Raw genomic sequence first — 27,797 nt, 5'->3', positions numbered from 1 at the left:
TCTAACCCTACACCCTAGTGCGTCTACACATCGACGTCGGCTGAGTCTAACCCTACACCCTAGTGCGTCTACACATCGACGTCGGCCGAGTCTAACCCCACACCCTAGTGCGTCTACACATCGACGTCGGCCGAGTCTAACCCTGTACCCTAGTGCGTCTACACATCGACGTCGGCCGAGTCTAACCCTGTACCCTAGTGCGTCTACACATCGACATCGGCTGAGTCTAACCCTACACCCTAGTGCGTCTACACATCGACGTCGGCCGAGTCTAACCCTACACCCTAGTGCGTCTACACATCGATGTCGGGCGAGTCTAACCCTATACCTTAGTGCGTCTACACATCGACGTCGGCCGAGCCTAACCCTATAACCTAGCGCGCCTACACTTCGACGTCGGCCGAGTCTAACCCTACACCCTAGTGCGTCTACACATCGACGTCGGGCGAGTCTAACCCTATACCCTAGTGCGTCTACACATCGACGTCGGCCGAGTCTAACCCTATACCCTAGTGCGTCTACACATCGACGTCAGGTGAGTCTAACCCTATACCCTAGTGCGTCTACACATCGACGTCGGCCGAGTCTAACCCTATACCTTAATGCGTCTACACTTCGACGTCGGCCGAGTCTAACCCTATACCCTAGTGCGCCTACACTTTGACGTCGGCCGAGTCTAACCCTATACCCTAGTGCGTCTACACATCGACGTCGGCCGAGTCTAACCCTATACCCTAGTGCGTCTACACATCGACGTCGGCCGAGTCTAACCCTATACCCTAGTGCGTCTACACATCGACGTCGGGTGAGTCTAACCCTATACCCTAGTGCGTCTACACATCGACGTCGGCCGAGTCTAACCCTATACCTTAATGCGTCTACACTTCGACGTCGGCCGAGTCTAACCCTATACCCTAGTGCGTCTACACATCGACGTTCGCCGAGTCTAACCCTATACCCTAGTGCGTCTACACATCGACGTCGGCCGAGTCTAACCCTGTAACCTAGAACGCCTACACATCGACGTCGGCCGAGTCTAACCCTATACCCTAGTGCGTCTACACATCGACGTCGGCCGAGTCTAACCCTATACCCTAGTGCGTCTACACATCGACGTCGGGCCGAGTCTAACCCTATACCCTAGCGCGCCTACACTTCGACGTCGGGCCGAGTCTAACCCTATACCCTAGTGCGTCTACACATCGACGTCGGCCGAGTCTAACCCTATAACCTAGAACGCCTACACTTCGACGTCGGCCGAGTCTAACCCTATACCCTAGCGTATCTACACATCGACGTCGGCCGAGTCTAACCCTATACCCTACTGTGTCTACACATCGACGTCGGCTGGGTGCTAATCCTATTCTCTAACTTGTTCCCTTTACTAACGTGCTGCAATAAAACACAGACTCCAGCAAATGTCCCTTGAATGCTTTTATCACGGCCGGGAGAGTTCTCAAGCAATTCTCAGAGAATCTCACCCAAAAAGAAGAATAGGCCTACATCAGGTTTTATAGGATAAAGACAGACACATCAAAATAAGATCAGCGTGACTAACATGTCACCTTCTATCAATATGATTGGTTCAGTTGGTAAAGCAAGCCCCCCCATTGTTAGATCTAGAAGGGGAAATCAGGTAAGAGTTAGTCATAATATTAGACCCAAAGGGGAAGTCAGGTAAAAGTTTATCATAAGGTTAGATAATCTTACAGTCAGATTTTTAGAGTCAGAAACATGGTTAATTCTAAAACATAGTTTACTATCTTATCTATTAAAAATCCATCACACATACATAATTCGTTTTTTCTCTCATTTTTTTTCTTTATGTATGATAGAGAGTGAATTTCAAAATCATAAGCCAATTCATCTTTTCTACCTGGAAAACACTTTTAACATGTCAACCATCACAATGTTAACATGCATCTGGCACAGATCCTGAGTAGTGTTAAGATTCGGCATGTGTCAAAATGATTGATGACCCTATGATTGGTGGTGACCTCTTGACCTGGGGTGACCTCTTGACCTTTTTTGCCCCGCCCCCGGACCACCCAAGTCGTGCCCTAGCGATGACCTTGACCCCTCCACCCCGGTGTCGCCTTTGACCTTGGGTATCCTCCGGGGATGAAAATGATGTATGACAATTGACTAATTGGAATGTCTATGACCTCGTGAGTATAATATGTCCATTGATTAATTTTTTAACTTTGACATGTTATGATGTTAGTCATGAGGGTTATTTTTGAGCTCTGACATCAGTTTGGGTCTGTGTGCCACATGCAGCTGCATCCGCATTCCATCTCAGGGGGATTTCTGGGGACAGTGGAAGTGAGAAAAAAGAGGTTTTCTAATAATGAAATTAAGGATGAATCACACACACACAGTAATTACGGATACTTTATAGTTATTACTATAGTAACTATATGTAACGTGTAACAAGGCCACTGTAAAATAAAGGGCTACCGAAAAATTGAACTGCAATTAAGAGAGGAGACTACATGAGAAGGAAGAGAAGAAGCTAGACAAATGAGAAAAGAAAAAAGAGCTAGATGCCTAGATCCTTACGCGGCATTGGAAATGCGTTGAATGGTGTGGTTTACAAAATGCAGTAAGTTGAAAGTTGAAAATCTTAAAAGTTGAAAAGTTGAGTGTTTCTTAGAGAGATAGAGACAGAGACACAGGTATGAGATCACCGCACAGCGCAATCCCATGGGGAACAGATGCGCACCCCACATCAGATTTCTAATGACAACACATTCTGCATTCTTTGGATGCCCCTGCGGTTGTAAACTGGTTCAATATATTTGCAAAACAAAGCAAATTCGCAAACGTAGTGTGACAAACAGGACCTTTTCGTATCCCCCCAAAAGGTTACGGCCAATTTAAAAACGTTTGTTTTAGGGACTAAATGGTGTGACAGTCACAGCAGTGTGTGTAGAGACCAGCATGTTTATGGGGGTTTCTATAGACATAATGATTTTGTACTGTAACTGTATATCCTGTCCCGTACACCTAAACACAACCCTCACAGAAAACTTTCTGCGTTTTTTACATTTTCAAAAAATATAAATAAATATATTTGCTCATGCTCATGGGACAAATTTTGCTCAGGGAATACCTGAAACACACACACACACACACAGGTTCTATACAAGGAACTTATCTCTATTTTAAATTATGATTGTAAATAAAATATATAACTCAGTGAATAATAACAAATGTTACAAAAATTTATTTAACCAGTTTAAGTTATAAAAATAAGTTGGTTAAAAATAAAAAAATACAAATAAATATAAAAACACCTTACATTTTCAGAGGGATGAAGAAGTAGTTCTTTATGCAATGATATTTTTTTTTTTTTTTTTTTATAAAACACTCAAGACAGCCGCATGAATCAAATTGAACCCATGTGAATTCTGACCAAAAAGTATATGGGCAGTCTATTATGGTTTTCAATCACCTCTTTCAAATGCCTCTTAATTTTATTTTAACATGTGGTTGACAGTAGCAGTTCCTCATTTTATTTGAATAAATCACATTCTTCTTTGCAGAAAAAGAGCAAACAATTTCTTCTTTGCAGAATGCAGAAAAGAGCAGTTAACTACCCTGAATGATCTAAGCACAAAATAATTAAATAATCCTCACAAATACATCAGCATAATGGATTTAGTCAAATTCAGACTTCAATCTCATTCTAGAAATAGTAAATAAAAGTTGACAACCAACGTCAAATGGTTGGTTTACAATTTATTTTACAATCAGTAAACAAAACATTCTTACATAATTGTATATTTAATGTTAAATACAGTAAGTTATTACAGTAAGTAATAACAATTTCCAATGCAAACGCTGTAAAACAGATTTTATCTTTTTTTTTATACCTCAAACATTGACAATTTAGTCAATTTAAAAAAGGATGATGTTTATATTCCTGGATGTGTGCATTACATGTATGACAATAAAGTTGGTGTGCTGTAGATCAGTTCAGTTCAGTTAATCACATTCAGTACACAGTCCAAGAAACTTGTCGGATCTTGTCGGGGCCAATAAGGTTTTGTAGTGCCTCCCTTGACTCATCTAAAACAGACACATAGCAGGTATGAATGCACTGAAATTTCATATTTGGGCAAAAATTGCACTGAAATTTCATATTTGGGCATATTTGGGGTGTTTTATGTCAGGTACCATGTGACTACCTGTCATCAGGGGACATCCATGGAAATTGAAAATTCTGATGTTTGCACAGTTTGCAAGAACAGCAGTCACAGCCAGATCAGTCAAATTGTGACATTGTACCATCTGTAACTCCTGTGATGATAAATAAGTTATTAATAAATAATAATAAAAAATTAAAATAGTCTTAATGAAAAAAATTCTAATCAGTATGCAATACCTTAAGGCTATGTGAACAAACTCCTGTCGCAAGTCCAATGACCCCTTGATCAGTTACCTTTAAATAGAATTTACTAGTAAGTATTTGGTGAAAACAATAAACATCAATGAGTACAAGCAAAATGTCAGAGTCCCATTTTGATTTTGGTATATGCTATATACACTGATGAGCCAAAACATTATGAGCAGTCACAGGTGAAGTGAATATCAATGATCATCTCCTAACAAGGCCACATATTAAGATCTGGGGAGATTAGATGTAACAAACAATCAGTTCTCATAATCAACGTTTTGGATGCAGGAGAAATGGGCAGGAATAAAGATCTGAGCGACTTTGACAAGGGCCAAATTGTTATGGCAAGTCGACTGGGTCAGAGTATCTCTGAAACGTCAAGGCTTTTGAGTTGGTCTCAGTCAGCAGTGCTGAGAATTTACCAACAGTGTCCGAGGAGGGATGAACCACAAACCAGCGACAGGGTGTTGGACGCCAAAGGCTCATCGATGCACGAGGGAAACGGAGGCTATCCCGTCTGGTTCGAGCCAACAGAAGATCTACTGTGTAAATGTTAATGATGGTTATGGGATGAATGCGTCACAACACACAGTGCATCACACTTTGCTGCGTAGACACAGACCAATCAGTGTGCCTATGATGTCCACCGTCGAAAGCGGCTACAATGGGCACGCGAGCGTCAGAACTGGACCTTGAAGCAGAGGAAGAAGAACCCCTGGTCCGATGAGTCTCGGTTTCTTTTACATCACTTGGACGGCCGTGTACGTGTGTGCCGTTTACCTGGGGAAGTGATGGTGCCAGGATGCACTGTGGGAGGACGACCAGCCTGTGGGACGACAAGCCTCCAAATTCCCCAGATCTGAATCCATAGCCATATCACCAGCAGCCATATCACCCTGTAGCCCAAGACTGGTTGCCCACTAAAGCTAAGCAGGGCTGAGCCTGGTCAGTACCTGGATGGGAGACCTTCTGAGAAAACCAGGTTGCTGCTGGAAGAGGTGTGGGTCCTAACGCCCCAGGATGGTAATGGGGACACTATACTGTCAATTGAGCACTGTCCTTCGGATGAGACGTTAAACCGAGGTCCTGACTCTCTGTGGTCACAAAAAATCCCAGGATGTCTTTCGAAAGAGTAGGGGTGTAACCCCGGCATCCTGGCCAAATTTGCCCAGTGGCCTCTGTCCATCATGGCCTCCTAATCATCCCCATATATATATACACTGATTGGCTTCATCACTCTGTCTCCTCTCCACCAGTAAGCTGGTGTGTGGTGGGCGTTTCTGGCGCAATATGGCTGCCGTCGCATCATCCAGGTGAATGCTGCACATTGGTGGTGGTTGAGGAGATTGCCCCTTCTATGTGAAGTGCTTTGAGTGTCCAGAAAAGCGCTATATAAATGTGATGAATTATAAATGTGATGATGAATTAAAATTATGAATCCAATTGAGGATCTGTGGGATGTGCAGAACCAACAGGTTTGATCCGCAGCGGCTCCACATCGCAACCTACAGGACTTTAAGGATCTGCTGCTAATATCAGAGACCACAGGACACCTTCAGGGGTCTTGTAGAGTCCATTCTTCAGCGGGTCGGAGCTGTTTTGGCAGCACGCAGAGGACCAACTGCAAATTAGGGAGGTGGTCATAATGTTTTGGCTCATCTGTAATATAGTATATCCAAGTCTGAAAGCCCAAGAACAGTGTAAATTACCTTTGTCCTAGAAAAGTAAATGCTGTGCAGCCTTCTGCAGTTCGTCCCCAGCTCCAGCAGGGCTTTATCACTGAGAGCAGTGCAGCCACGGAGCGAAATCACTTCTAAACATTTGCAGTGTAAAGCCAGAGCTTGAATCCCTGAATCTGTCACAGCCGTACAGCCTGTGAGATCAACTACCTGAAGACAGGGGCAGCGGGACGCCAACACCTCTACACCTGTGGGAAAGACAAATATAGTGAAGGTTGATGTCTTGACCAATTCCATTTAAGTAATTTTTCAATGTGCATTTTTAGCATTTAAAAAATAAAATCTACATAACTTTCATTTATTTTTATTTCAGTTTTCATTTTAGTAATAGTACTTCAACTGAAATGTATTTCTGTTAGTCACCAAGGCAAAATTTCTAAGCCTGATTTCACAGACAAGGCTTAGATTAGGCCTTAGTTCTAATTAGAATATTTAAGTTGCTTTTATAAACATGCCTTAGAGAAAAACATTACTGGTGTGCTTTTTGAGACAACAATGGCACCGACATTTTAAGAAATGTCAGTGCAGGTTGCTTTTCAGTTAAAACAGCTCAAACATGCATTTTAGTCTAGGACTAGCTTAAGCCTTGTCTGTGAAACTGGGGACTAGTTTTCAAAGTATTTTACGTTTTTCATCTAATATTTATATGACCCCCATAAACAATTAATCTGTGAAAAGAATACCCTCAGATGTGATTTCTGCACAGCCTTTTAACAGTATTGTCCTCAACTGCAGACAGTTGATTTGTTTAAGCGCAGAGTCTGACACCATGCAGTTCAGCAGATCCAGTGTGTGAGTTCCAGCGTGCACGAGCTGAAACACAAATCACACACCCAAGCAAAGACACTGCATATTGTACACTGCATATTATCATCACAAAATGCTCTTGTCAGAGAGGACACCTTACCTGGCTGATGTTGGAGTCGGTGACCGTGCCAGACGACATCTTTATTCGTAATAATCTGTCTTTAACGGCAGCAGGTAACATCCTGATCTCATCATACTTCTCACACTGCTGTGCAACAATAAAAGCACACCTGTGCACGGAGAAACATTTGTATCACTCACAGACTTGGAATTCATGCTATAAAATGAGCAGAAGGAATTGTGTCAATAGTTTTACAGCTCTACATATTTATCTAGTAGCTGTGTGTTACTCACAAGCTCATAAGAGAATCTACGGTAGCCATGATTTGGTCGCTTTCCGCGTTGTTTATCTAACCGCTAGGATATCACGAGGAAAATACGATAATTTTTTTCTTGTTTGTTAACAGCATCGACTGTCTATCTATCTGGCATCTTCGTCACTCGCCACATTGTTTTGGTTTGCTCTCATTCGCGTGCATCACCGTGGGCGGGACACAATAATAGTATTACGTCATTCACAAGCGACAAAGCAAAAAGCTTAGTTTATTTTTCCCTATTTTTTTTTTACAGTCTATGATTTTCCCCCTTCTGTTTTTTAAAAAGTTTTGTATTAACGTTAAAGTATTCCAAATTTCAAATGTATATTTCCTATTTTTAATTTGGGTTAGCCATTATTTCTGTGAATGTATGTTGAATATTTAAAGCTAATTTATGAAAATATTTTGTATTGTTTACTTGTATTAATCACCGACTTCAGTAAATCATGGCATAACAAACCTTAAAATCCAGGAGTAACCACAAAAGGTATTACAAAATGGTTTTATTAAAAAGCAATAAAATTAAATTGTACAAAAATAGATTGTCAAATTTTTACAAACAAGTGGAATCAAAATAAAAGCACCATAAAAAAAAAAGTACCTCCATGACAAACATGTTTCTTGAAAATGTAGTAAAAGTATAAAACTCACACTCGTACAAATACTGGAGAACATTGTTACTAGCAGCTGTTGAACTGTATGATCAGTGTGCAAGTGGTGCATTTATAATATAATACAAAACTTCAAGTACACAGTAAAAATGAATCAGTCTATTTAGCAATTTGCATTTGTTAGAGTCATCCTATTAACAGGAAGTAACACAAAACAAAAGGAACAATTTGCTTAAATTTTAATAAGGAATCAAGGTCTTTCATTGGAATTCTACTTTGGGGCGATTTCCTTCTTTTTATGATATCTCCTCTTAAACTCCTGGAAGAGGCTACATGTGCCGGAGACGTCTGTGACCTGGATGGGCTGAGTGCGCTTTTTCTTCAAGGGGCTGAAACTCCAAACACCTGCAGATAGACAAGCACAAAACCATTTAGATGAGTGTTACACTACCTCCCATAAAATGGTACATGATAGGCAGATACAGGGTTCAATTCTCACAATATACCCTGGTTAGGCTTAAGAACTAACACTAACCTGCGATTATTGGATATTTGCTTTTACCATTATGTTTATTAATCATTATTCAAAAGGAATGAGCTTTAACTTCATAAGAGGCTAATACAAATTTACTACATATTAAATGAACATAAATCCTGTGTCTAATACCTTGTGTTGGCGAACAATTAGTTTCCATCTGCTTAACTTGATCTTCTGGGCCTGACATCCCTTAAGAAAAGGAAACAAGAATTTTAAAAAGTGTACATTTGGTAAACTTACATGCACTGAGAGTATATATTTTCAGCAGTTACCATTTTGTGAACTCTGTGCCGTGTCGGCTTGAGCGCAATTGAGTTCAGCTCCATCTTCAAAGTTAAAAGACTCTGGCAATACTTTGAATTCCAATGAAAGACCCTCCTCCAATGGCATCAAAGCAGGGTTCCCCAACTCGTATTTACTTTTTGTTATGTTCTCGGCTGAATGCAATAGTTTGGATGGCGCAGTCTTCCTTCTGATGACATATTTATTCATAGACATTTGTTGCGTCAATAACTTAGGCAGTCTCTTTCGCTTGTTTCCCTTACCCAAACAGACGCCACTTTTTGCATTAGCACTTGGACCAAGCAGTTTTTTGATTGAGGTAGATGAAAGTGCATTTTTGCGGAGTTCAGAAATAGGATGTGAGGGCAAGGTTCTATGAAGAGCCAGGTCTTTGAAGGATGCTTTTTGTAGTCTCGCTCTCTTATCCACAACATCTTCATCCTGTGCTTCCACCCCTTTGCAATTCGTTGGCTTAATCTTCTGATGAGAGAGTATAGTTATTTGAAGAGTTTCTGGGGGTTCTTCACAACTTTCTTTCCCTTTAGATCTTTTAGTTAGCTTCACTTCTTTTCTTCCAGAAGATGACCCATACAGTGCAAGACAAATAGTATTGGTCGTCCTTTTCAAATCAGGAGTTGGGGTGTCTTGCTCAATCTCATTTTTCATGGTCACATTTGTTGCACATTTTGAAGGGGAGTCATCTCTTGTCTGCTCTGCAAATTCAGTCTCCATGCTACAAACCTCTTCAGAACTTGATATGTCCTTCAGAATTTTTTTCTTAACCCCTTTCCAAACGATCCTACTGGGAACTTCGTCCTCTGTGGTTTCAGAATCATCTGTTGTTTCAGAATCATCAGCAGAATTGTCCAGTTCCACTAATTCGTTAAGATCCTCCTTTTCAGTCTGCAACTCTAAACTTGCGCCGTGGACCTCAGTTTTAGTCTCTTCTCTGAACTCTGCTTTTCTCTGGCATGTACACAATGAGCCATCTCCATATTCTAAAGTTTTAAACCATTTAGCAAGACAACAGTAAGACTCCAACTTTTCACCACTAGAACTTTGATATTTACCCTCTTTTGGCTTCACATCTTCTAGGAGTAATTCTTTTTCAGACATGAGCTCTAGGACTTGAACTTTAACCTGGTCCTCGGTGGTAATATGAACATTAATGTCTTTCTGCAAATCCTTACCTTCCATCTCACCAGCAAACCATAGCTCAGCCATGTCATGAGGGAGAACATTGATCTTAATAGAGTCTAAAGCGTCCATCTTGTCAGTCTCCACTTCATTTGTTTTCAAAACAAGTTCTTGACTAGGTTTTGGATCAGTCTCATATCTCATACTCTCATCGTTGAGCATATAGTCAATGTCAGGCATTTCTTTGTTAAATTCATTTTGCATTTGAGATGGTTCTGCGATCACAGGATTAAGTTTCGGTGGACTGGTATATTCAATTTGGCAGGTTGATCCAGTTGTCAACACAGAACATTTGGCTTTATTACAAAAACGGTCATCCATCTTTGATGTTGCATTTGCAAGCTGATGCTCATTCTTCAAAATCTCACATTTTTCAGTTTGGTGTTGTTCTCCCACCAGCCTCACCAGATGCGTCATGGCTTTCAGTGGATGTGCTATATTTGATTGGCAATTGGTTTGTTCTGCAACCAAATTTCCCTCTGATGAACAGTTACCATTGGCTTTTTCCAACCTCCACATGTGCTGTTCTTTTGTTGAGATGGTGTCTTGAGGTGTATATAACAAAGAGGTCTTATGCATTATCTCTGGTGGTGCAGCAATGTCTTGATCTTCCATCAACTGACTAGCAAAGCATTGTTTAGCCACTTCCTGAGGGAGAACATTAATCCTAATACAAGCTGCAGCATCCATCTCGACAATCTCCTCTTCATCCTTTTGCACAGGAAGTTCTTGACTAGATTTTGGATCAGTCTCACATCTCACACCCTCATCTGTGAGTACACAGTCAATTTCAGGTATTTCTTCATTGAATTGCATTTGAGATGGTTCTGCAATCACAGGATGAAGCTTCGGTGGACCTGAGCAGTAAATTTGACTGGTTGATCCAGTCAACGCCGGACGTTTGGCTCCATTACAAAAACGGTCAACCAGCCTTGATGTTGTAGTTGAGGGTTGATGCTTGTTTTTCAAAACGTCACATTTTCCAATTTGCCGTTTTTCTCCCACTCCCCTCACCAGATGCGTCATGACCTTCAGTGGATTCATTGCATTTGATGGACAATTGATTTGTTCCACAACCTCATAGCCCTTCAGCGGGCAGTTAGCATCAGCCTCTTCCAACCTCATCTCTGGTGTTGCAGCGATGTCTTTAACTTCCATCAACTGACCAGCAAAGCATTGTTCAGCCACTTCATGAGGGAGAACATTAATCCTAATAGAAGCTGAAGCATCCATCTCTGCTATCTCCTCTTCATCCATTTGCACAGAAAGTTCTTCACTAGGTTTTGGATTCATCTCACATCTTACACCGTTATCAGACTCACTGGATTCATTTTGCACTTGAGTTAACACAAAATCCAGTTGTTTTTCAACTACATGACTAAGACTCCTGCAGACAATTTGGCTGGATGATTCACTGGTCAACACGGGACTTTTGGCTCCAACACCATTACAAAAACGATTGTTCGGTCTTAATGTTCTAGAGAAGTGTTGAGGCTTTCTTTTCAAACCACTGCGTTTATCATATAACTTTTGACACTTCATTAAATAATCACGTTCTTTCAATGTCTTTACCAGATTAATTATTCCATTTAGTGGATTTATAGTATTTGGTTGGTGACTGGTTTGTTCTTCAACCAAATTAAGCTTCAGTGAGCAGTTATCAGTCACAGTTGGAGAATGAGCATTAAAGTGAACTGGCAATTTTTCACAAAGACTCTCATTGTACATATTTTTCTCTAAAGATGTTTGTTCTTCTACTTGTACTTTGTTAATTTCTGGGGATGTGTTTAAGAAAGATGTCTCATGCTTGTCTGGTGATGCAGCAATGACATTATGTTCCATCATCTCACTAGTCTCACACTGTTCAGCTATTTCATGCGGTTGTTCTGCTACCACATTATTGAGCTTTGGTGAGTTCGTGCAGTCACTTTGGCTGGTTGATTTAGGCGACAAAACACTTTGGGCTCCAACATCATTACTAAATTTGTCATCCGAACTGGCCATTTGAGTCTGGACATCTTTTTTATCCAAATCCTTCACAACAGTAATCATGTCCTTTACAGAATTTGTATTTGTTTGACTGTTGGTTTCTCCTGCAACCAAACAATCACGCGTTGGTGAGCAGTCAGCATCAGTCACAGGTGGAGATTGTCTATTAAACAAGCTTTCATGAAGACACTCGTTGTCTAATGTTGGTTCTTCTGCTGGTATTTTGTTCTCAACCTTTTGTGCCTCCTTTGTGCAACCATTTGAGTTTTGTGCTTCGTGGTCAGGGGCATTTTGAAAGGACTTATAGAACCAAGAATAACCACACTCCTTCTCGATGTCATCAACATTTTCATTAAGATTTAACCAAGACGACTTATATGTCATCTTCGGTGGCTCTTCGTTGTGTTTTAAAACGTGAAAATCCTTGTTGACTCTGCTACGAGCATCACTTTTAATTTGCCTCAGTATCACAGGCTCTGTCATCGGACAGTAAACATAGACTTCTTCCATTATGCTTCGATATGTACCAGTTTGTACAGCATTATAAAACTTATGGAAATCCCCATTCCAAAAAAGCTTTAAGATGTCCCTCCCAGCATCAGTTTTTTGGACATTCTTCTGATGCCCGTTTTCTATTTGCTGAATCATGGCTATTAAGGTGTGCAATCGATCTATTGGCCATTCGATAACAGGAATGGTTTCAGTTTCAGCAGTTTTCTTGTCTGTGAATGTGCAGTTATTGTTTATCTTTTCACTCGTTTCATTTTGCATTTGAGTTGGCATAGACATTTTTTGTTCTGCAACCACACTTTTAAGCTTCGGTGAACTTTTGCGGCGACTTTGGTCAGTTGATTCATCAGTCCAAATGGGACTTTTGGCTTCAACATGGCAAAGTCCATCATTCAGTCTCGGCTCTGCTGACTTCGGCCGTTGATGCTTGCTTGTTGGGTCAATTGGTTCTCCTTTTTGGTTATTCAGTTTAGCATTGGTCTCCAAAGCATGTGGAATATTTGGTTGATGCCATACAACCTCTTGCACAGACCTTACATTCATTTTCATATTAGCAGATTTGTCTGAAACATTAACAGGTGCTGTTCCTATCGGTGATAATGGCGTGACAACGGCAACAGCTCTCTGTGCAGCAATGTTCTGACCACATGTAGAAGGTGTTTGCACATTAGCATGGGTTAACTTATCAGGAACAAATGACTGGTAATTGTAGCCATGTGACATGTTTGGCCCATTATTGTTGGGAGCACCCTGTAGATTTATGTTTTTAACAGGTAAGAATATCTGGTAATTAGAGGGAATGTTCCACAGAATCATCTGCGAGTCCTGTTTTCCTGTCGGCAACGTATATTTTGAAGTAAGAGGTTTTTCTTGTGCAAGCATTGTGTCTTTGGTAGCTTGAATGCTGCTAGTCAAAATCTGGTCACTGGTTGCCGGTTGGATTGTGCAGGTGAACTGTGTCAAATAATTTCCAGTGGTCCCCTGTCCTTGATAGGAGGGGCTTGCAGCGTGAGATGGTAAACATAGCTGATAAAAGTTTTGGCCCAAAGTATTAGATGTCCCATCTCCAGGTGTGGTCCCTTTTTCATGCAAATTTTGCAGTTGTCCTGATTGTTGTGAATTAGCTTGCATGCTAATGAATGTTCACTTTTATCTCCTGAAGGGGTGGGATATTCACATCCCTGAAAAAAAAAGAAACCAAAACAAAATATTAGGGTACAAAATACTTTTCACGATACCAATATTATTTTGATACTCGACTAAAATATCTTGATACCAATACCATGGCAAAAATCTATAACCAGAAAAACAATTAAATAGAAGACAGAGTTCAAAAATTGTTATTAATTAGGCTAATTCTTCAGTTCTGAATGGCTATAATTAATGGCTAAAATTGAGGGAGGGAGGGAGGGGTGGGGAGAAATCAATCTAATAGAGGCAATAAGTGGCATTATTGGGGATGTCTTCTTTCATAAAAAGATGCCATTAAACAAATATTTAAAGGGTCAGTTCACCCAAAAATGAAAATTTTGTCAGTAATTACTCACCCTCATGTTGTTCCAACCCCGTAAGACTTTCGTTCATCTTCGGAACATGAATTAAGATATTTTTGATTAAATCTGAGAGCTGTCACACTCTATGGAGCGAATTATGTGCCAAAACCTCACACACACACAAAACGTGTTTTACTCACACCCAATGATTCACAAACAAACTCAATGTGGTTTGTAAATACAAAACATCACTCACAAACTAATGCATATTGTTCCGCAAATTAAAAACGTACCTATCAAACAAATACAGTATGTTTTACATATACATAGAAACGTATTTCTTCAATGACAAAAATATCATCCAAGTACAAACTAAAATCTTTCAAGTACAAAACAAAATTCTACAAGTACGAAACAAAAACCTTCATGTACAAAACAAAATTCTACAAGTACAAAACAAAAACCTTCAAGTACAAAGCAAAATTCTACAAGTACAAAGCAAAATTCTACAAGTACAAAGCAAAATTCTACAAGTACAAAGCAAAATTCTACAAGTACAAAACAAAATTCTACAAGTACGAAAAACTGTCACGTGACTTTTGACACTATTTTTCCGCGTCCAGGCAGATTTTCTCACAAGTGCAGTTGAGCAACTTCCTCTTCTAGAACAGTAGATGGCGCTAAGATAGGGGATCAATTTCGCGCTAGTCTCTCGGGAGAAACACTGATGTGAAACGCGTGCTTGCCTTTGCCCATGGGAAAATGAGCGGTGAACAGGTGTGTTTCTGTCTTACTTTATAATAAACATTTACCAAAACCTCAATAAGGTAAATTATAGATATAGACAGAAATCCACATTAGCACTTAGTAGCACTCCACTCTAGGATAAGGGAATCTATAAACTGAAAGCTCTGCCATCATGTTGCTTTTTACATTTTTGTAAAAACGTTTCATTTACTGAATGAGTCTATTTCTTTCGTTCTCCATAAATTAATGAGAACATTTCATTTAATTGAAAGGGTCCAACTTATTCATTAATTTAGTTGGAATTCAGTCAGTGTAACTGTTAATGTAATAAAATAATGAATGAACAGAACAAACAATATACATTTGTCTCTTAACTTCCCTGTGACGTATTGCCCAAATTATTATTTTGGACAGACAAATGAAACCCTCCTTTCAATTAAATTAAATGTTCTCATTAATTTATGGAGAACGAAAGAAATAAATTCGTTCAGTGTACATAATCACTAATTTAGTAATTTCACACGCGTCTTATGTAGATTTTTTTTTTTTTTTTAAGCAACATATGATAGAGCTTTCAGCTTAGATTCCCCTATCCTAGAGAGAGTGAAGTGCTACTAGCGGTAATATGGATTTTTGTCTAGATGTAATAAACATTTTGCAAAAGAAAACCTCAATAAGGTTAATTAGATAAAGTAAGACAGAAACACACTTGTTCACCGCTCATTTTCCTCAGCTGTAGGCAGTGTTCTATTTCGTTACAGAATACATGCCCAAAAATGTAATTTGTAACGTATTGGGTGAATCATTGGGTGTGAGTAAAACACGTTTTGTGTGTGTGTGAGGTTTTGGTACATAATTCGCTCCATATCACTCCTCCATATGCTTCTATTGTAATTGAAACTTGCCAGCCCAAAAGTTAGTAAAAACATCGTCGCTTGATAAACTTAAGGTTGAGCCACTGTAGTCACTTGGACTATTTTAACGATGTTTTTACTGTTTTACGGGGTTGGAACAACATGAGGATAAGTAATCGCTGACAGAAGTTTCATTTTTGGGTGAACTAACCCTTTAAAAAAGGCTACAACTAGGTATCACAATATATTTCTAGTACCGGTTCATCGTTACTGCTGACTCTTCCCTTCCACACCAAAACAAGTTTTAGTCAAACACTTAAGATTAAAGGATTTCTGTCGTCTCTACCCCTGCCATTTCACACCATTTCCACCATAAGTACCCCCACCCCCACCCCACCCCACCCCACCCATTACCTCCACTGCGTTTAAAACAATTGCTACCATCTTGTCCAAATGGTGTCTCACAAGCAACAATGTTTATTCACACCAAAAACCTATGGAAGTTTAACTTCCATAGGAATTAATTTAAAACGCTCGCTCTACTCTGCGCCGCGCCAGTGGACATGACACGGACTGCAAACAATTTAAAAGCAAGGAGGGAAAAGGGGGGAAAACTCCAACACCCCTTGTCTAACACCACTGCTGACCCCAAAGCGTCTGTTGGGCATATTAACAGTGGGCTTGCTGCAGTTGAATATCTAACTAAGATACATCATGTACAAAGTGCTAAGTGCTTTAAGTTACAGCTATTTGGTACTTTGGATTAGTGCGTGTCCGTCCTGTCTGTTTGATTTAAAGTCAAAATTCTATTTATTTTTTTATCACTACATATAGAGCAGTGAGTGACTATAACCTAATAATTTTATTTGTAACAAAATCCTTTTATTTCTTTTGTATGGGGACACTTTTTCACAATAACGGTCATTACGTTTAAAGTTAAGTTCAAATTTCATTGTAATTTGGTGGCTTGTTTGTGTAAACAACTTCAAAACATTGCAAAAAATAGGCGAAAAAATTATTTTGCAGAATATTTTGGTCAATTTAGTCCGCTTTTTCACTGAGCCAGAGAAACGTTGAGAAGGATAATGGCACGGTCTCCATATAACACTAATAACAGTACTTACTAGTATAACTAATATCCTACAAAATTAAAAGGAAGTAACTAATTTATTATGAATAAAATAGTTCAATATAAAATATTCAGATATTATAAACTGATTGATGAAGTAAAGCAATAACATGAGATTGAAAAATTATTCAGCAACACTTTTTTTAAAGTTTAATTGCACCGATAGGAGTTGTATTTAATATGAATCAGTTGGGGGTAGTTCATCTAAAAGTTGATGAGTGTGTTTTGTTTACTATATTTAGCTATCAAAATAGTTAACCAAATAATTTACCAAATAAAAGAAAAAGAAAAATCAAACAAGGTGAAGTACTTTTTATTTCTAAAGTATTTGGGTTTATTTATTATACAAAGTCCTTTTTGTAGATTTTTCAAGAAAAACTACGGTATATACATAACTATATCGTTACCGTGAAATAAAATTAGTCATACCGTGAAACACAATTTTGGCCATACCGCCCACCCCTACTGTAACCCCTTTTGCCTCAATCTGGAGGATATCGCTGAGTATTGCTCCAAAAAAGGTCACTGACACGCACGGGTATACCTCTTCCCGTCATGGCAATCTGTCGCGCTGGTCGTGTTTGACCATTTGTTTGACGGGCGTAGTAACAATAACTAGGGGGCGTGGCTTTTGCGAACGGTCAATTGTGGATTTATCTCACAATTCTAACTTTATAACTCGCAAATCTGTCTTTATAACTCACAATTTTGAGTTTATATCAAAGTTGCAATTACCTTTTTTATTTTGTGGTAGATAGTAAGCTTCCATTTTTAAAAAAATTAACATATATATATATATATATCGATAAAAAACAATTATTAAAAAAGTTGGCAACGAATTTCATAATCGATTAGTTGCGTCGCGCGACTATCAATAAGTCGCGGAGATGTTGGAGTATAAAAAAAAGTTGAGTGCTGAGCAGAGCTTTGAGGCGCCGGACTGGACACCACGCGCGAGAGAGACTGAGTGTGTCTGCGCGCGAGCGACAGTGCGCGAAAGATACCGAGTGTGTTTGCGCCTATTTTTTTTAACAGTCTATGGTTTGTGCGCGAGAGAGACCGAGTGTGTCAGTGCGCGAGCGACAGTGCACGAAAGAGACCGAGTGTGTCTGAGCATTAGTAAATTGGTACATAGTAATATATAAGAGGCATGGAAGTTCGATAAATGGACAACAATATAAATAAAAACAACAATTAAATTATTACCACTGAATTAGCAAACTGTGATTTGAATCAGATAGACAGAAGATGAAAACACTCTTGTCTGTCCCAAGTACCACTACAAAGGAATTTTACAAGCACTGAATTTTTTATTCTTAACTCTAAATGACTCAGAGAAACTTCACTATATCCTCGGAAAGGATGAGCTGCAAAATATGCCTACCTTATACGCCATGAGGTGGTCAATCCATTGTATTTGTTTTTTATATTATTTTATATTGTATTTATATTTTATATACATTGTATTTATAATTAATATTAGGATAGACTAGAGATATTATCTTCTGTTGTAATTATTATTATTGCTATTATTATTACCTATTATCCGACTGCACAAGACTTGTCTTTTGTGTGCATGTGCTTGTCAAATGTTAAACATTTTGTTAAAGATAACATATTTGACAAAAAAAAAAAAAAAAAAACACAAGTCTGTGAATGTCTGCGTCTGTGAGTGTGTGCGTCTGTGAGTCGTGAGAGTTTGTGAGCATGTGATGTGCGTCTGTGAGTGTAGAGAACAAGTTCTGACGTTCAAACAAATCCTGTTAAGTTTTCTGATTTGTATTTTTCTTTATTTTTTATAAATTATTTATTGTTCTGACAGCTCAGGTCCCTTTAAACAAAAATATACATATTTTTGAGCACTTTATTTAAAAAAAGCATATGTAAAGCATACATGTGTATGTTTTTTGTGTTTTATTATTTATTATTATTACTTTAACAGCTCAGGGATGTTCAAGGAGCAACCCGTTTGTGCACTTTCTGATTTTTTGAAAGATTTTTTCCACTGTCAGTTCTGTTTTTGAATAAAGGGTTGGAAATTAATGCTTTTTTTTTCGTTTTTTTTTTTTATCCGATTCATTGATTAATCGGAAAAAAATAATCGACAGATTAATCGATTATTAAAATAATCGTTAGTTGCTGCCCTATAAATAATATATATATATATATATATATATATATTCACGTGCCCTCGTAATCTTTAATCAAAATAACATCCCGATTTTAATGTGCACGTCCACATCTGTTAATTTAAAGATTTTTCAAAAGTAGCTACAAACAGTTTCTTGGGGGATAACGTTAACTTAACTTACAACTTTAAGTAGCCTACTGAAAAACTTTGTTGTTGTAATATCCAGCTCCATTTCTACAAAATTTCTGCAGCATCTAAACCCTTTTATTGGAAGATAACATTATGCATTTAAACAAAGGCCTAACGTTGTATGTCGTTGATTAGATGTTTGCCATGAATTACTTCTGTTGTAACACCGATCGCTGCTTTTACTGACCTCATGCACTAAAACAGAATTTAAGAAAGAATTGAACAAACCGTACACGAAATCGCCTTTAAATACTCTCAAACAGTTTAACACGTTAAAACAAGATGCTTTTAAAAAAAAAAAATCGCAGATTTGGCTTTGTTCGGCTCTCCAATTATTATTAGTGAAAAACAGCGAGATTTGGAGATTTTATGGCCGTTTACGAAAACCAAAAAAACGGGGGTTCAAAGAGCTCTTTTTTTTTTAGACATGAAGGCCAACAACAACAATAGCATAACCATTCACTGCAAGGAAGCATTAAATTACTTACTGAAGATTCTTGTAAGAAACACTCCACTGCGATGTATTTCATTCAGCTGTTTTCTCTGAATAACGTTACTTCCTCTCAGTCAATCTTTTCAGGCCTCTGAAGCGCACGAGGGGCGGGGCCGTTGGCTCGTGTTGCCAGGTCCATTTTGTTATGTCGATTAGGGTTGTCGTTCTTTTTTCTGTTTTGTAAATTTGTTATAACAACGTTTTATTATTTTCAAATTAAATCGTAATTATTTTCTTTATTTCATTTACTCGATGCAGTTTCGCCACTGATCCATTTTATTCAATATCTCGGGAAAATCAATGGGATCTGGCAACATGTGGAATGAGAGACATCACTGAATTCGAGATTTCGCTGAACCAGAGCCTGACCCAGGGGCGGAGCGGGGGGGGGGGGGGGGGGGGGTGGATAATGGGGCTTAAGCCCCAAATGTTTCGTCAAAAGCCCCGAATCTTTTAGTTTTTTTTAAATAACTTCAACTTTGTTTCATTTCCTCTCAGTCTTCCTGACTGGAGCGGCAAAAAATTAAACAAAAGCTATATTACCGTGCGTGGTGGCGGACGGTAATGCATCGCGCATCACTCACCTTGTTTGCCAACTGCCAATAAAAACTAACGAAGAAGAATATAAATCTTCTTCGTCGATGTCATCAGGGGCTGGCGGGCTGATGTATGTTTCACCGTCGTCGTACCAAGCTTACTGGCTAACCGGCTGAAGTTATTATGGACATAACAAAGTTTTTTATACGGAACACTTAACAATAACCTCACCGGCCGGAGAGAGATTCAGAAGCAGCGTCAGACGAACCGCAGAAAAGTGACCAGTAGTCAAACAAATAAAGTACCGTAACATAATAATATATGGTCATGTTGTTTATCATACTGTGCTATTTCCCAAAGAAATATAATATAGTTTTAGTAAATGTTATTCTGTTGGCCTGATATTCGATTCAGAGTAGGCCTATTGAAGAGCACATTAACTTGGCACTGCAGCATTCGCTGTTTGCTAGTAGAGCAGCCTAAATTATTATGGCATGGATTCTGATGTAGCAATTTGTCAGCTAAGCACAAACTAAACAGAACTGAACTCTTAAGATTAGTAATGATGTTTACTTCAAATTCCAATTTTACCTATGCAGACTAACTTAAAAATAGTCAGATAATGGGTGAAATGAGTCAAACCCTAACAAGAAATTTCACCAGGGGTGAAAATGAGTCAAACCCTAACATTTTTGGTGTTTTGGATTCACTACAGCTGGAGAACAATTAAATACAAAATTGTATAGGCTCTACTGGGGGATTTTTTTTTTTTTTTTACTTAGCTACCATAATTTTCCCAGATAGTGTATAGATTTTTAGGTATTCTATTCTCAAACAGCCTGAAAAATAGTGCATTTAGCTGACGTAAATGGGAAAAAAATCTTACGGGGGGGAGTATCCCCCCGGACCCCCCTAGTTGGGCTAAGCCCCGAATGTTTACATCGTCTGGCTCCGCCCCTGGCCTGACCAACCTATTTTTTTTAAGATACCTACCAACGTCAGAATCAGGATCAGAATGAGATTAATTGCCACATTATGTTTACACTTGTGTGTGTAATTTGTATGGGTGACAGAAGCTTCCAGTGCAGAAGAAAGTACAGACATAGTGTGGACATACATGATAGTGCAGACATACTTACACATTAGAAATGAAATATAACAATAATATAAGAAATAAAAATTTAAATAATTCAATACAAGTCAGTAGTAGAAATATAGAAAAATATACAGGCCAATATATATATTTGTTTTAATGAATATGTTATATACAAGTGTAGCCTACAGTTTATTAGGTAATTTACAGATGTACAATTTTAGATGTTATGTATGAATGTACAGTTATGACAGTGTATAGTTATGAGAGTTTAATTGTTCAGACCGAATAGCCTGAGTGAAAAAAAACTGTTATTGTGCCTCGCTGTTCTAATGCTCGGTGCTCTGTAGCCATATTATTTTTCCCATAGAAAGATATATAGGAAAAATAGAAAGAGTAGTATGCTATACCTTCCGAATTCAGCAAATGTTTAGCAACTAAACCAGTATACTCAGAGTAAGCTGTTAACCTTTTCATTTAAAATGTATATATATATATAGGATCTTTCAGGAATGTCATAACCATGTCTACCCTGTTAACCTAAAACCTGCTCCAGACTATATCACTATCAAGAATCAATCAATAATATAATAATTTAATATGCTAACATTCATATTTTATTAAAAACAAATCACATCAAACTCTTATTGTTACATATTATGAACATTTTCATATTGATTCTAAAATAATAATCACTGTCTACTGTACATGATCAGCACCTAAAATAGCAATGCAACTATTTATTATAATTTAAGCTTATGCTTTATGATTTTATTTGATCAAAATCAAACAAGCATGCACAATACATGGTAAAATAGGTTATATCAGTAATCAGTCTGTCAATTTTTCACAACTCTCTTTCAAAGGCTGTTGGGGAATTTCATTTGTCTCATACATGTCTCATACATGGGTCTGAATAATATAAAATGCTGTAATGCTGGAGAAAACCAGGTCTGAAGCTGTGATGTCTATACTAGAGAAAACTAGCCCTGAATACATGGGGAGATGTTAAAAAAGCGCATGCGCTAAGGTCTTGCCACCAATAAGAATAAGGCATTGATGCAGGTGTTTCTTTTCTGTCAAAATGATGGATGGTGACCTTTGATCTAGTTCCGCCCCTTCTGGTTAAACTTTCTGTCAAAATGATGGATGGTGACAGTTAGTTTGATCGTTTGAAGTTAGTGTGGCGACAGGCCAAGGAGGAGCAAGTAGAAAAAGATAACTGTATTAGCACTAATTGGACACCTAACGATAAGAAAAAGGTATAAGACCTGAGCGCTGGCCCTTGTGAAGTCAGATGCCTAGCTACCATCTCACTTTGTTGAATTGCTCAATAAAGTTATTTTCTTCTGAGACCCGAAACCTCGACTCTGAAAAATTTCTTCTGAGACCTGAACCAGACTTTGAAAATTAGGGACCGAAGACCGAGAATCTGCCACGACAGGGCCTGCTCCTGTCAATTACTGCTCCTGTTCCCACCACTGTTTTTTACTGTGGTTTATACATCCGCTAGCAAATTCAGCTAAAATCTCTGTGTTATATCAACTTTCACAAAGACCTCCTTGAAAATCTGTTCGAGGACTTACTACCAGTATGTGAACTGTTGCACCAGGAAAAATAAGACATCGGACAAGTGTTATGGCAACGTTAAAGATGCGTTTTCTGCCTCTGATTTACAAACAAAGCTCAGTTCTTCGTGAGTAAACAAAGAGCATTCTGTGTACGACCCCCTTGGGGGATGTTGACCAGCAGGGGGATGCCACTATGACTGGGATCTCCCTGGCACATGACACATTAAAAACAAGCCAAGCGTTGTAGTCACCCATTCCCCTGATGCAAACCTCGCCGTCTCACGGGACACACAAAACGAAACGAAACGTTTCAACGTCTCACGGGACACACAAAACGAAACGAAACGAAACATGCCCACTGGACGTTCCCCCCCCCCCGAAACGTCCAGTGGGCATCCCCCACAGGACAAAGAAAACTTTGTCCGCTTCAGATTCTCGGATGGTCATGGGTGGTTCGCGCAAACAGAGGCGTGAACCCAGTTTTTCCATAAAAGACTGACCCCAGGAAGTTCCTATAGAGAGCTTTTTCCCTGTGAGAGGTTTCCAGTTCCATGGCTCCTTAGGGAGCTTTACGCCGTGTTTCTCCTTTTTCTTTAATCTTTCTTTATTTTCGTCTTCGAACTTTCCTACGTTCAGTTTCAGTGAAATGAACGTAATCGGCAACTTCAACTTTAAAGAGACTCTTTGAACCAACCAGCAACTGCATCTCAGAGGACATTCAAACTAACGCGCTCCCTCGCTCTGAAAGACCACGTGAACGCGTGACACGAGGACAGAGACACACACACACGCTTTCGTTCTCAGCCACACGAAGAATCATGCAAGTATCATAATTCCTATCGATCTAAATGCTTTAAGATCTGTTTACCCCATTCAGGGGATTTGATATTTGTGTCTCTCAAGGTTCATTTTGTCTGTGGTTTGTGCCGTACTGCAATCTCTAATCCTGACCTTTAGTTTTACTTTCTCATCCTCTTACTCTCTCTCTCTCTCCCTCTCCCTCTCTCTCTCTCACTCAATCTCTCTCTCTCACTCCCGTTGTTATTCGTTTGTCTTGTTAGTTTTACTGTTTACTGTACATACATGTATCCCGGGTTTAAATGTAGAATTCTGTATCCGTAGTTTCATTTTATTTAAACCATATTCTTGATTGCTTCTGTCTAAAATGCTCATTTTTACAAAGTCAATGAAATGTTTGATCTAGCTACAAAGCTTTACAATTCGTTACTATTTCAGTAACCTAAATTTGAAAATAACAAGAAGGTGATTTTTCATGGCCAGAAAATAGCTTTTTTGAATTATAAGAAAGAGATCATTTTTGTTGAAAATTGATAAGTTAATCTTACGGCCGTTTGCTGGACAGACAGATCGTTTGATAACTAAATTAATTCCTTTAAAGTTATCTCATATAATCGATCTGTAATGAGACTATTGATATATTAATGACGAACCATAACTCATTGTGGTGATCATTCATTTATACAATCGGTCTATTTGCAGCTTCAATGATTTAATGTAACTGTAATATGTGATATATGTTAATCATATTCCTGATTAATTATTAAAATTCCCTATATATCATTTGAGCTAATTTAATGTAATACATAATGTTGTTACAGTAGCATATTATAATAAGGATGTTTTAGCTAAAAGGGACATTCAAAGGGAAAGTAAAAGACAAATTAAGGTTGATAAGGCCCTACTGTATATAAACCAAAAAAATTAAGCTAAAATGTCACAGGAAAATTCTAAACAGGCATGGGAAGGCATTAGGACGATGATTAGTGTACCACATAAAGGTCAAGGAAAGTATAACACAAATATGACAATCACAGATGGTAAAAGTGGGGATCTGGAGCTTGCGAATAGTTTAAATCAGTTTTTTTCAAGTTTTGAGGGGAATAGTGAGGATACTTAGCCTGGTTAAAACCAGACCATTCTCAGTTGTAACTGAGTTATGGTCTGGCAAAGCGTCATAGACAAATCATTTCCAGAGGGGCGTCACCAACGGATGACGGATCGCAGAAACCCAATCAGAGCGATGAAGGAGATGACGTATGCAGAGCGGCGGAAAAAACATCTCTGAGTGTTGTTCTTTGCTCGGTTTTTAACTAAAAGGAAACGTTCAAATCGCCTAAAACTGACGCGATAGCTGATTCGAACGAGTGATGTTCGACGGCGGCATCCATCTTTGTAATGTAGGCTACAAAATCCAATATTATCTGTCTGCAGTCCCGGAGGCTGCATTTTCAGGACCCCACTTCTAGGACCGCATTTCTAGGACCCTAGTTTTTTGTGACAGCGCCACCTACCGAGTCGGAGAACCGCAGTCCCAGGAACGCATTTCCAGGATCCTAGTTTTGGAGGACCGAAAAAAGTGCCACCAAGGCAGTATTTCCACCCAGTTTGAACTACATTAGAGGTTTTTTTAAAGTTGTATTACACCCACATACTACTTTCTTTATTGCAATTAAACCAGGTTCCATGGAATGTTGAGAAATGAATGATTGGGTCTAAGTAGCATACTATAATAACTCAAGTAAAATAAACAAGGAATCATGTTATAGCCTTTTCAGTCACTAGATGGACCACATTTTCAAGTACAGAGGGAAGACAAGGATGACTCTGGGGGTAGATTTAAGATTGTGTATTTTACAAAATAATATATAACACCTGAACTTGAACACACTAAATATTTTACAAAATAATATATAACAACTGAACTTGAACACACAAAAACAAAATTGAGCATGATGTGAACCACATAGACAGAACTTCAATGGATGGACAAACACATGGACAACATCATCACTGACTCCTAAGAGAGAGTAAGAGAAGTGAATTAAATAAGGAACATTTAGTTGAACATGTTCTACTCTCTAATTTTAAATTTCATATTTAAAAGATCTTAGTTACCACAGAGTAATGATAAAAATAATGATATCAATCTTCATACCAATTAATGTTCATAATACAATTATTGCATACTGTTCAAAGATTTGGGGAAAAAAACAATATTTTGATGTTGTGGGAACAAAGGTTCTAGAAACACTCATGTCAATAAAGCCCATCTGAACTGAGAAAAAAATAATAGAGAGAGATGCAAGAAATCTGAATAGAAATAACATTATTGACACGACTTTTCCTGACCATATATAATATTTAAAGCACACATTGTGATGTATGCAGCAGCACTACCAACTTTATAAAACCATGTCAAAATGAAGAGACACTAACATGTATTGTGGGCAACGTTAAACAGGCTGACTGTGAGCACGTGACAGTGAAAACATTAAGATTATTTTAACTGAATTAAAATGGAAAAACAATGAGTAATTAGCAAGCTTTCAGAACGAACATGCTACAGTTTATTGTGCTGTAAATAAGTCAACACATGCTTATCATGCAACAGTTCAACAATTCATTTTCCAGCATTAGAGGCTAATATATGATGGCTATGCATTCAAGACTGTTTAGCAAATCACCAGCACGTTGGCAACGTTAACTTTCCAATGAAATGCATCACAATTGTTTTTAAAGTTAAACAAATAAAAATTGATGCGCATTTGATACTCACACTCTGAATGTCGTCCATCTTCGCTGGTCCTCTAATTCGGTAGGTGGCGCTGTCACTAAAAAACTAGGGTCCTAGAAATGCGGTCCTAGAAGTGGGGTCCTGAAAATGCAGCCTCCGGGACTGCAGGCAGATGCTACTCACAAAATCATGTTCAAAATCCCAGCGCTGTCGTCATCGTGTAAAGCCCGCCCCAACGTTTCTCATTGGTGCCGTGATTTCGGCGGATTGGAAATGAGCTTGAATGAGCTCTTTGCCAGACTAACTTTCAGAGCAAATCTAAATTTGCCGGAAGTTGTCTGGGTTTTCCCAGGCTAGAGGATACTAATAGTGAGGAAGAAACTTTCTTGGAATCAACTAATGACTTTAAAGAGGCTGATGTAAAGAAAATGTTTCAGAGTTGCAACATGCATACGAGCCCTGGGCTTGACAGCATCTGTGGACGAGTGTTAAAAAACTGTACTGAGCAACTTATCCACGGTTTTTACTTCGTTATTCCAAAGATCTTTAGACCAACACATAGTACCAACTATATGGAAAACTTCAACTATTATACCTGTTCCCAAAATCAATAAACCATTAGAGCTTAGTGACTATCGGCCAATTGCACTGACCTCTTTGGTGTTTAAAAGCTTTGAAAGTCTTGTTAAAAGGTATGTAGTGTTAAAAACGCAATATATCTTGGACCCTTTTCAATTTGCATATCAGTCAAACAAGGGAGTGGATGATGCAATCTTAACATTGTTGCATATTGTTTACTCGCATCTTGAAGGTTCCAAAAACCACGTGAACATCCTATTTGCTGACTTTTCATCTGCTTTTAATACTATATTGCCAACTGTGTTGGTCGAAAGATTAGCCACAGAGTTTAACCTGGACGGGGGACTGATTGTTGCGGGATTTTTTAAGGAACAGAGTACAGTGAGTGTGTGTCAGTGGATCACTATCGGAGAAACAAATTACTAATGTTGGATCTCCACAAGGCTGTGTCCTTTCACCCCTACTGTTTATATTGTACACAAATAACTGTATAAGTACCCATTCAGGGAGATATCTAATCAAATTTGCAGATGATACTGCAGTTACTCTCCTTCAGGGGGACGAGGACAGGCATGGACCTGGTTTAAATGAATTTATTTCTTGGTGTGACATGTCAAACCGTAAGTTAAATATTTCAAAAACAAAGGAGATGTGTATTGATTTTAGGAAGGAGTCTTCAGTGAGTGTGAATGGGAGCCAATTCAGAGTGTTAATGAGTATAAATACATCGGGGTTGTCTTTGATTGACTGAAGCTGTGAACAAAAAAGGACAGCAAAGACTATACTTCCTTAGGATGATGTTGTCATTTAATCTAAGCGTCTCAATCCTCAGAGTGTTTTATAATTCTTTTATTGAAAGTGTTTTTACATTTTGTATCACCTGTTGGTTTGGAAATATCACAGTGGAACAAAAGAGTTCGCTTAGGAAAGTTTTGAGTATTGCAAGTAAACTAATTGGTATCCCTCTAAGAGGTGTGGTGGCAAATTCTCGATC

General features: G+C 38.6%; 3 protein-coding genes across 3 annotated transcripts; all 3 read right to left on the bottom strand.

Moving 5' to 3' along the window:
* Positions 1-3,841: 3,841 nt before the first annotated feature.
* amn1 (antagonist of mitotic exit network 1 homolog (S. cerevisiae)) lies at positions 3,842-7,408 on the bottom strand. The gene is made up of 7 exons (XM_056270948.1): positions 7,303-7,408; positions 7,049-7,178; positions 6,825-6,954; positions 6,112-6,329; positions 4,391-4,447; positions 4,194-4,305; positions 3,842-4,074 (listed from the first exon to the last, which is right to left on the bottom strand). The coding sequence occupies exons 1-7, from the start codon at positions 7,329-7,331 to the stop codon at positions 4,001-4,003; spliced, it is 750 nt and encodes a 249-aa protein (XP_056126923.1). The 5' UTR covers positions 7,332-7,408; the 3' UTR covers positions 3,842-4,000.
* A 750-nt stretch (positions 7,409-8,158) lies between these two features.
* Positions 8,159-10,933, bottom strand: LOC130104443 (uncharacterized). The gene is made up of 3 exons (XM_056270987.1): positions 8,747-10,933; positions 8,604-8,663; positions 8,159-8,341 (listed from the first exon to the last, which is right to left on the bottom strand). Exons 1-3 carry the CDS (start codon positions 10,767-10,769, stop codon positions 8,208-8,210), a joined length of 2,217 nt encoding a protein of 738 aa, XP_056126962.1. The 5' UTR covers positions 10,770-10,933; the 3' UTR covers positions 8,159-8,207.
* Positions 10,787-19,564, bottom strand: si:ch211-106e7.2 (uncharacterized). The gene is made up of 3 exons (XM_056271042.1): positions 19,484-19,564; positions 10,968-13,633; positions 10,787-10,810 (listed from the first exon to the last, which is right to left on the bottom strand). The coding sequence occupies exons 2-3, from the start codon at positions 13,581-13,583 to the stop codon at positions 10,787-10,789; spliced, it is 2,640 nt and encodes an 879-aa protein (XP_056127017.1). The 5' UTR covers positions 13,584-13,633; positions 19,484-19,564.
* Between the last annotated feature and the right edge of the window lie 8,233 nt (positions 19,565-27,797).

The sequence above is a fragment of the Rhinichthys klamathensis genome, unplaced genomic scaffold, assembly GCF_029890125.1.
Source record: "Rhinichthys klamathensis goyatoka isolate OS25496 unplaced genomic scaffold, OSU_Roscu_1.1 h1tg000310l_1, whole genome shotgun sequence".
In the NCBI taxonomy this organism is placed as follows: Eukaryota; Metazoa; Chordata; class Actinopteri; order Cypriniformes; family Leuciscidae; genus Rhinichthys; species Rhinichthys klamathensis.
The sequence above is the reverse complement of the archived record's forward strand: the minus strand, read 5'-3'. Positions and strand labels throughout refer to the sequence as shown.